Raw genomic sequence first — 15,598 nt, forward strand, 5'->3', positions numbered from 1 at the left:
CAGATGTACAAATATACTGTTTGTTCGTATGCATCTTTGTCAAGCAATCAAGCAATCAAGCAATCAATCAGTCAGTCAGTGTTGCTATGAAACTCTTCACTACCTCTGTAAACTCATCATTTCCAGAGCTTTGTTGAACGTTGGCGAGTCCCATCACCTCCCTTCTCATTTCCTGTTTATATGCCCAAGTGACAAATATGGCTTCATGGACTTCAAATCAAGAAAGAGTATTGTAACTTTTATTTTGAAGGATGTGGCAATGCGTGGCCACTTCCCAAAATAGAAACCTTGTATCTCCAACATTTCAACTTTTGTCTCCCCCTTTTAAATAAATGATTGCCCTAGATTGTCGTACAAAAGTGTCTTAAAAGTAGGGAAAATATAGCAGATCTACAAGCTCAATTTAAAGTGGCTGTGTGTTTTACAAATATCAAACCAATGCAAAGTATTAACAAGAGCTAAATAATAACTACATTGGATCCGTTGGAATACAGGCTCTTTATTTTTTTCTTGAAACCTAACAGTTTTGGACATACAGTGCAAGGTTTCCAGCCGGACAAAATCCCTTTGTCTGGCCTCAGGACAGGAAGGTTGTGAATACTTCATAAGGTCTCCTCTCCAACACATCACTGCCACAAGCCTGCTGAATTATAAATGACACTGTGTGTGTGTGTGTGTGTGTGTGTGTGTGTGTGTGTGTGTGTGTGCGTGTGCGTGTGTGTGTGTGCTCTCTCTGTCTTTCAGTGTCACTGTGATGGCAGGCCTGTCACCAGAATAAGGCTAGTTTCACATTAAGCCTGCCCCGTCCCTATTTTAGGAAAAATGTTCTGGCGTGGTGTGGCTTCTGCGGGACTCTAGCCATCAAGAGAACTGTGGTTCTGAAAGTGGGATACAGTGGGGGGGGGGGTTCTCTATCACCCGAGTGACCATTTTCATTCTCTACTGACACGGATCCAGAGATCACGTCATCCGAAGATATCCGTCTCCGTCCACTTCCTGTTTAGCGTTTTCCCGAAAACAGTATCTTAAGTTGACTTTTTTGCCCTGAATTTCACGAGACATGCTATTTTCTCTTGGCGATGCACACTGATACCGTTTGTGTTTACAAACGGTCTGACAAGCGATCAAACATGGATATAAATATTCTGTGACCAGTTGAAAAGGTAAGAAAAGCTGTGCATTTTTGTCGAGACATGGTATATTGAACATGCTGTTACAAGGCAAGGGGCGGTTGGATTATCTTTTCTCTGGGCGACGCACCGTTTGTGTTTACAAGCGGTCGGTGACCAGTTGAAAAGTTTAAAAAAAGGAAAATCGCTGGCAGTGGGCCAGAAATAAGTCTGGCAGTGAATGAGTTAATAGTACATTCTTACACCTTCAATACACATGGTTTTATCCTTTTAACAAAAAATACAAAATAAAAAAATGTTTGAAGTTGTGAATCCTTGTCTGAGACAAGGGTATTTTCTGGCAGAGTGCAAGTTTAGATGGGGGAGACCAAAACATTGTATAAATCTTATGTAATAAGATATATATATATATATGTGTGTGTGTGTGTGTGTGTGTGTGTGTGTGTGTGTGTGTGTGTGTGTGTGTGTGTGTGTGTGTGTGTGTGTGTGTGTGTGTGTGTGTGTGTGTGTGTGTGTGTGTGTGTGTGTGTGTATGTATGTATGTATGTATGTATGTATGTATGTATGTATGTATGTATGTATATATATATATATATATATGTATATATATATACACATATATATATAAATCCTTTAAGAATATATTTTTACCAAACAGTTTTGGACATACAAGTTTTCCTTTATAGAATCAAGACACTTTACATGTAGAGCAGAGACCCGACAGTCAACAATTTTGTGACAGTGGCAACAAAAACTCTCAATCTCAATCTAAAAATGTGTCAAAAAAAGGTCTGTCTCCTGGTGGCGCTATAAAAGGCAGATGTGAAAAATGCAGGGCAAAGGTTGTTCCTTGGCCTCTAGGGAGTGCACATACAAAGTTTTACACAGATCGGTGCAGTTATAGGTAAAAACACAAATCGGCCTGTTATAGCGCCACCAAGAGGCTAATTTGAAAATGACATTTCTTCCTCGGCTTAGTGTGAATGTGTGTGCAAAATTTCATGGAAATTGCATGTGTGTTCATGATTTGAGGCATTTTGTTCAAAAAGGAGCACTCCTGAAAACTTTAGATAGCCAATCAGGATGGAATATGAAAAATCTTCGTACACTTTTCGTTTAATGACTATAGAGATACTGGCCCTCATTTATCAACGGAGCGTATAAACCGGCGTATACTTTTCCATATATTCGGCCGTACACCAACGTCGAAGTCACATTTATCAACGCATCCTACACAGCTGATCCGAGCGTACATTTGGTCCCAGCCTTGATAAATGTCACGGCTGAAACCTAGCGTCATTTAAATAACACGCCCTTAAATATTCTCAAAACGCCCCGATTTTACGACATGAAGAAGAACCAGAATACGACCAAAGACATCAAAACCCAATAAGAAAGAGTTTCCCCCGCCTGCCTCGCCACACACGCACACGCCCCTCTCTCTCTCTCTCTCACACACACACACACACACACACACACACACACACACACACACACACACACGCCCGCCCAGCTGTGTTTTTCATGTATTGTAATCCGTACCGTAGCGGTACAATCTTTGTCACGTAGGCTTGTAGCCTACATGAATGACATATTATGATACCAATCACATCGCCATGAATGGAATACGTTTGTATATTAATTTATTGAACCCATACCGAGCAGTGCGCGTTCGAGTTACACTAAACTAAAGCCGTTATGTAGGCTATTCCCATTTCCCAGTGAGACTCGGACCGTCAGACGGGCGAGTCCCGTCCCGCTCCGCATTAATGAGAGATAGCCTGGAGAGAACATTAATGGATGAAGGCTGGTGTGTGTTGGGGGGTTAAATGGGTTAAATGTCTGATCTCCCGGTGGCCATGAAAATATCAATGCAGCCAGATCTACAATCTTATCTGAATGACTGTTAAAGCAGTTTGTTTAAATTACTTTATAAAATGTTATATTTTCACAGGGACTATTTATTAGAGTAGATATAAATTTAGGAGTGGATTATGTGTCCAGATGCCTGTCAGACAGTCAGACAATGCTGATCCGCAGGTCTAGGATGGAATAAACGGGCGCAGCCAACGTCAACAACTGGTCTCTACCAGACGTGAGATTTCAGCGTACAGTAGGATGAAGCCCAAGTCAGGATATATTGATAAATGCCGAAAGGTGCGGTGATCTCACCGTACGCCCATTATTTGGGCTGCACCGCGTTGATAAATGAGGGCCACTGTGTACCGATTTGCGGACAGGGTGCAAAACATAGTCCCGGCCATGCCTTTCGGCCTGGCGGAGACAATAATAGCAAATATAGTAGTGTAAGATAGTATATAATAATATAATATAGTACAACAATAATGTTATATAGTATATACTGGCATAATATAAGAATATTGAGATAATATGCAGTATATTATAATATAGTAGAAATCCACAGTCGTGCTCCATGGAGAGGCCCGGTCCGCAGTCACACTCTTGATCTGCAGCTGGGGATCTGTACAGTCCATGGAACTGCAAAGTGGCAGACAAAAAAAAACCCTCAGAGGAGCGGGGCCCCGGATGTGGAATTAGTGGCAGGCCTTACTGGAGCGAGAAGAGAGAGGAAGGGGATGTAAGGAAGAGCGGAGGGGAGGGGAAGGGGGGAGGTGGAGAGGGAGAGAGGAGAGAGGATGACTGGTTGCCTTACTGAAGAAGGGGGGCACAGCAGGGGAGGAAGCATACAGAGTACATGTGTCATCTCTTCAGAACTGGTGCGATAAAAGCTCCTTAGGGATCAATGTGACCAAAACAAAATAACTTGTCATTTATGAAAAGGAACCTGTGCAGTCCATTACAATTGGTGGACAAATAGTGGAGGTAGTGGACAATTTTAAATACTAGGCACATATATTGACAACAATCAACTACAATCAATTTCAGTGAAAATACTGACCAGATTTTTAAAACTTGTAACCAACGCCTCCACCTACTACGCAAGCTCAACTCCTTTAGAGTGAGCATGGCATATCATGGAAACAGTCTATAAAAACCTGATAGAGGGAATCTTGACTTTTAACATGGCAATGTGGTATGGCAATCTTAATGTAAAAGGTAGAGGCAAGCTGCAGCGAATAGTGAACCTAGCCTCAAAAAACATTGGGAAGAGTACAAGGAGGTACTTCGTAAAAAAGCTGTCAAGATAGCAAACGACGCCTCTCATCCACTCTGCAGGGAGTTCGAACTACTTCCCTCTGGTAGACGGTACAAAGTACCAAAAGCTAACCGTAACATTAAAAAAAAAATCCTTCATCCCTAATGCCATTAGGGCACTAAATGATACAATGTCTCGCTAGATTTGTTGTTTTTAAGGTTTCGAGGCCTATCAGGCTCGAAGCCTTATTGAGATTGTAGGCTTTCTTCTTCCGCCGTTTTTTCAGTTCTGGCCCAACCGTGTGGTCGCTTTTTACGAAACTCGGCAATATGGTAGAGGGCTATGCCAAACGGCTAAGAAACGAAACTCACAACTATCGGCCAAAGGGTGGCGCTATTTCACTCAATTGACTTTGAACAGGTACAACTCATGCCCTGTTTGACCTACAGCCATGAAACTTCGATACACACATGCGTCTCCTCATGCCTAACAACTTTCACATTTTGACCTCTGACCTTTAGATCTCCCACCATTTTGAATTATATGAAAAGCAGTTAAAATCTATCTCCTCCTGGGATTTTTGAGCAATCTGCACGAAACTGTCTACAAATGAACTTTGGACCTATGCCGACAAACGCACAAAGCGGATTTTCCAAAAGCTTTTATGAGCCAATGAATATTGCAGTTTTATGAAAATTATTCGTCTGCCCCTAACACTTACATGCAGACTCACATTTGTTTGAAACTTTGCAATAATGTAGAGGGTCATTCCAAGTATCACTGAAACCAATCTTACTCCAATTGGTCAAAGGGGGGCGCTATAGCAAAAAAATGTAAATGCAAACTTTAAACAGGCAAAAGTCATGCCTCGTTTGGCCAACAGCCATTAAACCTGCTTACACATGTGCCTTGACTCATGAGGAACACATCTATCACTTTGACCAGTAAGCTCCGGCCTTAGATTGTCTGCAATTTTGAGCAGTTTGAAAAACATTTAAACCCAGGATTTCTGAGCAATTTGCGTGAAAGTGTGTCATCTATGTAAACTCCCTTTTCACCAGTTCAGGTCTGTTGGTCCAATGGCTTAATCATCTGCCTTGAAACCACGCAGTTGCCGGTTCGAATCCCACCTCATGTAGACTTCATTATAATTGCATTGCACACAACATGACTGTATCAATGAATACACGTGCAATTGTTAAAGATAACGGGAAATGCTTATTTGAAAGTAGTTATTTTCAATGTATGACGTACTTCATTCGCCCTTTTGTTTTGTTGGATTCTCCTTTCTCACTGCAGAGGCTGCGGTTCAAACCCCACTCATTACAGTTTACATTTAAATTGCATTGTACAAAACATGACCCTGTTAATTCAGACATGTGCAATTTTTAAACAATAACATTAAATGCTTTTTTGAGAGTAGTTGTTTTTTATGTATGACATACTTTCTTGTGAAAATAGCCGATCTACAATCTCACAACTTTTCAGATAGCAACGTGTTGTGAGCTTGTAGATCGACTATTTTCACTAGTTTCCATTCCGAGGAGACAAAAAAATTTTTTTATTGGTAAATGTTTTGTGAACCAGTGATCTACAGTAGTTAGCGAAACAGAGGCTTGGTTCATAACGGTGCCTGTGAATCCATACGTCGCTGGTTCGATCCCTGTCCCCAACATTGTGTTGAAGTGATCATCATTTGGAATTCTTCGTTTTACAAATAGTGTTTCTTGAGGTTAGGTCGTTGTTTTACTGAGGTTAAGGTTAGTGAGGGTGGGTATAGAAAAGAGTCATCTAGCCAGCAACCTGTTGTTTATACCTGTAACAATGCTCTATACACCAGGGAACCAGATTACTCATATGCAGTGTTGCCTTTGCCAGGATTCGATCCCATAACCTTGCGGTTCAGAGTCAAGAGCTCTTCCAACTGAGCTACCAGAGACACAAGACACAATATACATTGACATTTGATGAACGTGCAACTTTTACACTACAGATTCTTTTTACATCACTCTCCGATTTAATCAAAAAAAATCTAAGCTGTGTGATATATACATTTTGAGTTAATACCATTAATATCAACCCATGTCCCTCTGCACTCTAGCAATTAGTGCACCTGGTGATACCTAGCCTGTCAGTCATTGACTCCTCAATCGTGCTGAAAAGTGTACATGTACATTTACTCAAGTACCAATACAAGTGCTTACAAAGCACAGTACAATTTTGAGGTACTTTCACTTTACTTTCCATTTGTGTTACTTCTACTCTACTACAATTACAGCATATAACAGCTTTAGTTACTTGTTACTTTGCAGATGTAATTATTAATACAACACCTACAGTAACCACATACAGCCGATCTACAATGTGACGCGTTATGAGCTTGTATGTATATAATAAGCAACCCATGCTGTATGATAACTTACCACACATGAAATCCTATTCTGTCTATCCAATGGCTCAGTCAGTACTGTGGCCATAGCTGAGTGGTTAGTGAGCCAGCCTAGAGAGCCAGAGGCCCTGGTTGGCCCAGGTACAATTCCAGGCCAGGCCAGCAAATCTGTAGATGAAATGAAATTTGTCCCTGAGCAAGACTCTTAACCCCTAATTGCTCACAGGCCCTCATTGGAAACAAGACTGCAAGGACTTTCATGAACGGACCTGTTAAAGGAATTATCCTTATCCTTTACACTGTCTACCTGCAAGTCTATAGGTCCCTCGTTCAAACCCCAATTTAACCAGTCCAAATATAATTTACTGAACAAAAATCATGACTTTGTTAATTAATGCATGTTCACTTCTTCTCTCTCTCTCTCACTGCCTCTCTCTCTCTCTCTCTCTCTCTCTCTCTCTCCCTCTCTCTCTCTAACTGCCTCTCACTGCCTCTCACTGCCTCTCTCTCTCTCTCTCTCTCTCTCTCTCTCTCTCTCTCTCACTGCCTCTCTTCCTCTCTCTCTCTCTCTCTCTCTCTCTCTCTCTCCCTCCCTCCCTCCCTCTCTCTCTAACTGCCTCTCTTTCTCTCTCTCTCTCTCTCGCTCTCTCTCTCTCTGCCTGCCTCTTCCTGCCTCTGCCTTATCCCTCGAAACCGCTTATTGCTGCTTGCAGCTATATTTTCCTTTATATTTGCCACTGTTGTCCTGTACTTTTCTTTTGCCATGAGAAAATAATTGTGTGTTGCTGTTGTTGTAACTGTTTGTTTTTTACTGTTGTTGAGACCGAAGACAAATTTCCACATGTGGACAATAAATGAAACTAACTAACTAACTAACTAACTAGGGTGACTGAGTACTGAGAAAGGCAATCTAGCTATAGGCTTTATCATAAGGAAAGGTTTTTAATCTAGTCTTAAATATACAGAGTGTGTCCGCTTCACAGACTGAAACTGGGAGAAGCTTTCACAGCTGAAGTGCCTGCAACTTAAATGCTCTGCCTCCTGTTCTAACCTTTCTTGTTTTTTTGGAGCCTTAAGCATGTTTGCATACTGTGAACGCAATGGTGTTCTGGCAGGTTCATAGGGCTCAATGAGTTCTTTGAGATACAGTGGTGCCTGTCCATTGAGAGCTTTGTAGGTGAGGAGGAGAATTATAAATTCTATTCTGTATTTCATGCTTCATCTCTCTCTCAGCTAAGGCCTGAAACATTGGCCTGAAAAATGTTGAAGACCCCTGATCCGTTAAAGCTCTTTCATGTGGTTCCGTGCAGGAATATACGGTGGACGTCTTCTTCCGTCAGAGCTGGAAGGACGAGCGGTTGAAGTTCCACGGCCCCATGAACATCCTGCGTCTCAACAACCTGATGGCCAGCAAGATCTGGACGCCAGACACCTTCTTCCACAACGGCAAGAAGTCTGTGGCTCACAACATGACCATGCCCAACAAACTGCTGAGGATCATGGAGGACGGAACCCTGCTCTACACCATGAGGTGAGTGGCAGTGGTGGAAAGTAACTAAGTACATTTACTCAAGTACTGCACTTAAGCGCAAGTTTTGAGGTACTTTGATTTTACTGGAGTATTTCCAATTTTCAATACTATTACTTCCACTCCACTACATCTCGGAGGCAGATATTGTGCTTTTTATTTATATACATATGATACCTTGTGAATGTGATATTCTGCATAATGAGTACTTTTACTTTTGGTACTTTAACTCATTCAGTGCCATTGACGTGTAACACGTCCAAACAGTGTTTTCAGTGTTTAAACTAGATGGCGTTGTTCGCCAACCTATGAGCCACCATTTCACTCTCAGGCACACAGAGAAACAGGAGATCATGTGACGCAAAATCACGCAAAATCTCAGTCACCATTCACTTCCTTGTTACTGAATTTGTGAAAACGTCTGTATCTGTATCCCTTGTTTTCCTCTGCATTTTTGGCGAGACATGCTATGTTCAACGTAGCATTGTAGCATGTCGTGCAACTGGGGCCTCCAAAAAACTTGTAATTCAATCGTAGTCAATCGGAATAGAATCAGAAAAATCTGACAGATACATCTTGATCACATGACTATAGAGATACTATTGTACCGATTTGTGTGAAGTTTGTGCAAAATCACTATTTTATAACACGCTATTACACGCCATGCTATAACACGCCATGCTATAACACGGCAAGGTGAAAAATGTGGGGCCCAAGGTTCTGCTCTGGCCTCCAGAGAGTGTGTGTGCACAGTTTCACCAAACGGTGCCAGCGATTAGCTGTGCATGGACGGACGGACGGACGGACGGACGGACGGACGGACGGACGGACGGACGGATGGACGGACACACTCACGGAAAGACGGACTGGGGCGAAAACAGTCTTGGCCACGCCTTCGGTCTGGCGGAGATAAAAATAGCTGCATCCTTTCACTGCTAAAATAACAAAACAAAAAGTCCTTGAGGGGGTAGGGGGTCTCCAGCTACATGAGGAACAGTGCACTTAAGCCCTACTTCGGCTATTCGAAAATAGCAGACCCACAACCCACAATCCATCACTAGGTGATGGGTTGTGAGCTTCATATAATTTGATAAATAATTTTTATGAAAATGAAATTTGGATTGATTTAGATGAAATGACATGAATAACCATACACGCCTTTATGGTCTCTTTGAGTGTGAATGGGAGCAACATTTACAAAATGGACATTTCAATAAGTATTCACACTATCCATTCTTCAGTGTTGTTTTCGTCAACTATGACGAAGACGATATGATTTCGTCAACGCCCCTTTTTTTCATGACGAAAACGTAACGTTGACGTGCTGAACATAGCTCTTTGATGACTAAAATATGACGAGACGAATGTGTGTTTTCGTCGACGAGACGATGACGAGACGAAATTTGTATTGGGTGGGACGTTCAAAATGCATGAAGAGATCAAAATATTATAGCGATATTATTTCAATATTTCAATTTTATTTTATTAGGCAAAATACTTGTCTAAAAGGTCCAAAAAAGGTCCTTGCGGTCTTGTTTCCATTGAGATCCTGTGAGTGCACAGTATGATTTGCAGTTCTATTCCTTCATTTATACTTCTGTAGTATGACGGTTTCGTTCGCCAAAAATAGCAGATCTACAAGCTAACAACGCGTCTCGACCGCACGTCCGGACCGCATTGATTGCTTGAAGATCTGTTGTGTTCATCACACACGCTCCCAAAGTCCCCGCCCCCTTTCTTCTTGGCAGCGAGGGGATCGCAGCTCTTGTCTTGTCAGTCTGCAGTGCTCTGCACAACAGCAGTAATGGACGGAGAGTCAGGCTCTTTGGATATTCCAAAACCGACACGGTGCAAAGTGCAAACTAAAGTTAATTGCAAAGTTTGCAATGTTCGAACGTCACTCGATATAACTTTTAACCAAACGCGGGTGAAACAGCGAAGGTGTCCCGTCCCCGCATAAAGAGTGCACGCACGCACATGGACGGACTTCGCGTATCGATTAAAAACAACAATTCGTACCTCGCTTACAAAAGCTTATCAACACCATGAATTAACATAGGAATGACCGACCTGGCTGGATGCATATGCATATCAATGATCCATTGTGTGACCTGCTAGTCTACTGTTAGTAGGTAAGGTAGGTGTAATAATACTATACTGTCAGCAGTGGTGGAAAAAGTACTTGAATAAATGTATCAGTACTGCAATGCAGAAATACTCACAAGCTCACAACGGGTCGCAAAGCCACGCGTTGTGAGCTTGTAGATCGGCTATTTTCAAATAGCTGAAGTATATAGGGATAAAGTGGTTAATGCGTGTTTTGTAATAATACAAATCTACAAAGTAACTAAATTGTAGTGGAGTAAAAGAACAATATTTGCCTCTGAGATGTAGTGGAGTAGAAGTAAAAGTACTGAAAATTTAAGATAATCCAGTAAAGTGAAAATTCCTCAAATTTGTACTTAAGTACATGTACTTAGTTACATTCCACCACTGACTGTCAGATGTTCTGTCTGAAGCAGTCTGTTACACTACTAACTCACCATAAGCAGCCTACACTGAATGTCACATGATGCAACAGCTGGATAAAAATGAATATATATCTATCTATCAGCAGCATAAAAACTAATATTATCTATCTATCTATTAGCAGCATAAAAAACTAAATATTATATCTACATCTATCTATCTATCAGCAGCATAAAAACTAATATTATATCTATATATCTATCTATCTATCAGCAGCATAAAAACTAATATTATATCTATATATCTATCAGCAGCATAAAAACTAATATTATATCTATATCTATCTATCTATCAGCAGCATAAAAACGAATATTATATCCATCTATCTATCTATCTGTATGTAGCCTGTCTGTCTGTGAACACATTAATTAATAAGATATGATGATTCATTATATTATATAATATAATGATTATACGTGCCCCATGATCATATCTTATAAAATGTTATAATCATATAATATAACTAATCATCATATATGTTATTAATAATCATACAATAATAATAATCCTAAAAACGAACATAAAAAAATTATGGTGATATATATCGTCTATCGTGATATTTCTTGAAAAATATCGTGATAGTATATTTTTCAATATCGAACACCCCTACTACGGACCCCTATTTTATGGCATTTCTATCTCTGGGACCCCAATTCATATTGTAAAATCAATGTTCATTTAACTCTGAGAGTGTACAAATGGAACCAAATGAACCCGTTAGGGTCCATTTGGTTCCATTTGTACACTCTCAGAGTTACAGACCCATAAGGGTCCATTTGGTTCCTAACTATCCATCATTTAGCTGGGGACCCCCTGGAACTCCCTCAAGGACCCCTGGGGGTCCCCGGACCCCACTTTGAGAACCAATGGCTTAAGCTAACTTGGATTGTTTAGCCTTGTATCAAGGCTATGGATTGTTATGAGTAAAACATGCAGGCTTTTTTGGCTGGACAGGGGCGTGTGAAAGCAAGTGAAAAAGGGGGTACGTCAGTGAAGTAGGGGTTCAATGGTTGTTTGCATCATGCCTATGACTGTGACGTGACGAGTAAATCCTTGGAACTCAACAGTACAGTAACTTAATATACCTAGTTCTTACATACACTATGTACAGTACAGTATATGTACATTCTAATTTTTCCATTGCTTAGAAAGAGGGTACCATGTGGTTATTAAGCTATTAAGACGTTTTTCTTTCAACTGCATGAGTTTAAGTGCCAGTTTAGTGCTACCATAATGTACACAACTGTCAAAAATACAACATTTTTAGTAGGAATACATTTGCCTCCTGTGTGAATTGTGCATATGAATAGGATGGGGCAGGTGTAAGCTACTGTATTTTAACATCAGTCATAATGGTGGTACTTGGAGAGACAAATATTTTCTGGCTGGTACTGGTAAAAAAAAAATTGATAATGAGAACCTGATCTAGGCTATTCTATTTTCCGAACATGCAGTATTTTGTGTGAATTACAGTATGTGTTGTAACACACGTTGTATCCTATTGTGTTATCCCCTAAAAATTGGATATATTTTATGATAATACTGTTAGCAGTCATATCTTAAATACAATATGTATATTGACCTAATTAAATTAGTTTAAATACATTATTTTATTTTATTTGTTTGACTAAAACCAATGACTAAAACTAGACTAAAACCATTTGAGTTTTCGTCGACTAAAACTAGACTAAAACCATTTTGAGTTTTCGTCGACTAAAACTAGACTAAAACCATTTTGAGTTTTCGTCGACTAAAACTAGACTTAAACCTTTTTGAGTTTTCGTCGACTAAAACTAGACTAAAACTATCAAGGATAGAAATGACTAAAATGTGACTAAAACTAACAAGCATTTCGTCCAAAAGACTAAGACTAAGACTAAATCTAAAATGCCTGCCAAAAACAACACTTATTCCATTGAGAACATAAAGTAATCAATACAATGTTTACTGGGCTTTATTAGCTCTGTAAACATCAAATTAGAACCTTTGTCTCTTCGTTTTTTTCTGTTGTGCAACCTGTGCAGTCGGCAGGCAATTAGGAGGTGAAGCATGTTAAGTCACTTCTGCATTCCTGATTTAAACAAGGTTTTTTGTTAACGGTGTGTGTGTGTGTGTGTGTGTGTGTGTGTGTGTGTGTGTGTGTGTGTGTGTGTGTGTGTGTGTGTGTGAGATTCCAGGTTAACAGTGCAGGCAGAGTGCCCCATGCATCTTGAAGATTTCCCCATGGACTCTCACTCCTGTCCGCTCAAGTTTGGCAGCTGTACGTGTGGGCAAGTGCGCACGCACGCACGCACACACACACACACGTATACACGCACGCACACACACGTATACACACACGCACACGCACACACACACACACACACACACACACACACACACACACACACACACACACACACACACACACACACACACACGTATACTCACACACACCCCATTTATACTTGACATTTGACATGAAAAAAAAAACGTTGTTGTCGGATAGAAAACTTGAATCTCTAAATTTCAACTTTTCATGTTTTGTTGGATATTAGTGCCCTAGTGCCACGCAAAGGTAACGAAAATAGCCGATCTACAAGCTCACATCCTGACGTGTTGTGATCTTTTAGATCAGCTATTTTCACTGTGTGTGTGTGTGTGTGTGTGTGTGTGTGTGTGTGTATGTGTGTGGGGGGTGGGGGGGTGTTTGTGTGTGTGCCTGCGTGTGTGCAATAAATATTGAACCAATGAAAAGTATATAAACAAGAGCTTGTGACTAAGTATAACTACACTGGATCCATTGGAACATTTCCTGAAAAGTAACAGTTTTGGACATACAAGGTTTCCACCTGACAGTGTAGCAGCTAGGGGCTCCATGTGATGCTTGGTTTGAACTTTCAAAGAGCTCCAGCTGAGCAGCGTGCGCCTGCAGTTACGCTTTCCTGCACACGTTGTCACACATTAGCATGTAAACGTGCACACACACACAGAAAAATAGCAATGCTTCTTAAATGGTTCTTTAAAACATTGGTTCTCAAAATGGGGTCTGGGGACCCTCAGGGGTCCTTGGTGGGGGGTGCCAGGGGGTCCCCAACAAAATGTGTTAATATAGCATCACAATCATTGTAACCACTTTAGCAATACATTAATAATAACAATTAAGTGAATGCTTCTTCATGTTCCTTGTGGTTCTATCTAGAGAACCTTTTATTGTCAAAGGTCTTTGAGGAACCAGAAATGGAACCTTTTAACCACTTAAATCCTATAGCATCCCAATTGACCTAAATCCCACCCCAACAGCGATTGTCCAATGCCAGCTACTATCTTTAACGTCGGGAAAATTACACGACTCGCCTGCCCAGGTGATAATGGCAATAATAGTAATGACATTAATCATAGCAAAGGTACAAATCATAGAAAACAAACAAATGTAAAAATCCTCAGTGATGTTGATGTGTTGATGCCGAGGGATACTTTGGCCTGGTGGTGTATCCTGAATCACTAATCACTATTAGGCATGTTTAGAAACAAATGTGTAGTTTAAGTTGTAAAAATTACACCTGGCTAATAAGCCTTATATGCCTTAATAAAAAAAAACTTAATACTTCCTAAGGTTAATATTTTAAACACGTTTTTATTTAGAACATGCATTCCATACATGGACAATTTTCCCTCTTGAGTAAAAAGATGAACTATTTTTTAAATAAATACAATATTTAAGGTGTTTTAAATTTTAAAACAATTAGTTAGACAGGGAAATTATAATGTATTAAGGCATATAAGGCTCATTAGCCAGGGATCCTTTTAATATTTTTGACAGCAGATGTATGTGTTATGGAGACAGTCAGTAAGTTCCGAGTTCTACACACCAGAAATTCTGAATAACAGCAGCTTGTACCGGCTGCCTGTTTTGGATTCTGCACGTTAAAGTATATTAAATCTATTTATTAACTGCTACTATTTGTTGTCTTTCTTACCGTGCGGTATATAAACTCTCATGTCTGGTGAAAATGACGTTAAAGTAGTTGATTGCTATTAGTTGGATATTGTTGCTGTCAGGCAGAAACCTCTATAACTCCATATTCTAACTTTTTTTGTAAATTCTCTACTTGATCATGACATGTGATTTAAATTTGGGATTGACCGGACGTTTTGTTCGTGATTTTAGGCATTATTTGTAAAAAATAGGCCCCTCCCACTAACTTTGGAAGCCTATTACGGTCGAACGGTATGGACTATCAAAATTCCGCTCAGGTATGTTTATTGCATGGGTTCAGAGATCATGTTTACCAATTTTTGAAAAAATCTGTAGGAGAATGTACAAAAAGTGTGTTTTGAAGAAAATTGTAAATGGCTGAAAATCTATTCAGATGCAAATGGATGTGGCATATATGGAGAGTTGCGTAATGACCCAAGGAATCCAGGGGAAAATATTTTTCTTATTCTACAACCTACGGTTCAAGAGTTATAGGCCGAAACGTAAAGTGGGCTGTTATAGCGCCACCATGAGGCTATGAACACTGGCACACACTGGACTATGAACCTCCTCTCCAAGTCTTGTAACTGTAGCCCGTACGGTTTCCGAGAGAAAAATACTTGAATGGGAGTTTTTGCATTTTTTTGCGTTTTTGCATTCCCCCCATTATAAATTAATTCACTATTAAATCAATATCAATTAAACTATACAACCAATCTCTTGGCAAAATGGATGCACACGATTCCCGATGAAGCCGGTCAATTTGACATATGGCACGAGTGTGTAAAAAATAACTGTGGGAGGATAGCGCTGCAAAATAAAGTTTATCTAGAATAAAGTTCTTAGAGTACTATAGTCTGGTTGCCCACACTAATAATGTTAATGTCAATGATCATGTCACGACAGATACATACACCATGTAATGACAGAGGTAAAATATATAATA

At 40.1% G+C, this 15,598-nt stretch overlaps 1 protein-coding gene across 1 annotated transcript in view; it reads left to right on the plus strand.

Annotated features, from left to right (window-relative positions):
• gabra2a (gamma-aminobutyric acid type A receptor subunit alpha2a) overlaps window positions 1-15,598 on the plus strand; it is a gene marked incomplete at its 3' end in the record, with an annotated part of 51,692 nt that overhangs the window by 18,561 nt on the left and 17,533 nt on the right. Inside the window, exons 2-3 of the mRNA XM_080415139.1 lie at window positions 7,948-8,168; window positions 12,872-12,954. Coding sequence (XP_080271265.1) covers window positions 7,948-8,168; window positions 12,872-12,954 — 304 coding nt within the window. The remainder of the gene's footprint in view (window positions 1-7,947; window positions 8,169-12,871; window positions 12,955-15,598) is intronic.

This window comes from Gymnoscopelus braueri (assembly GCF_963280865.1).
Source record: "Gymnoscopelus braueri genome assembly, chromosome: 19".
NCBI lineage: Eukaryota > Metazoa > Chordata > Actinopteri > Myctophiformes > Myctophidae > Gymnoscopelus > Gymnoscopelus braueri.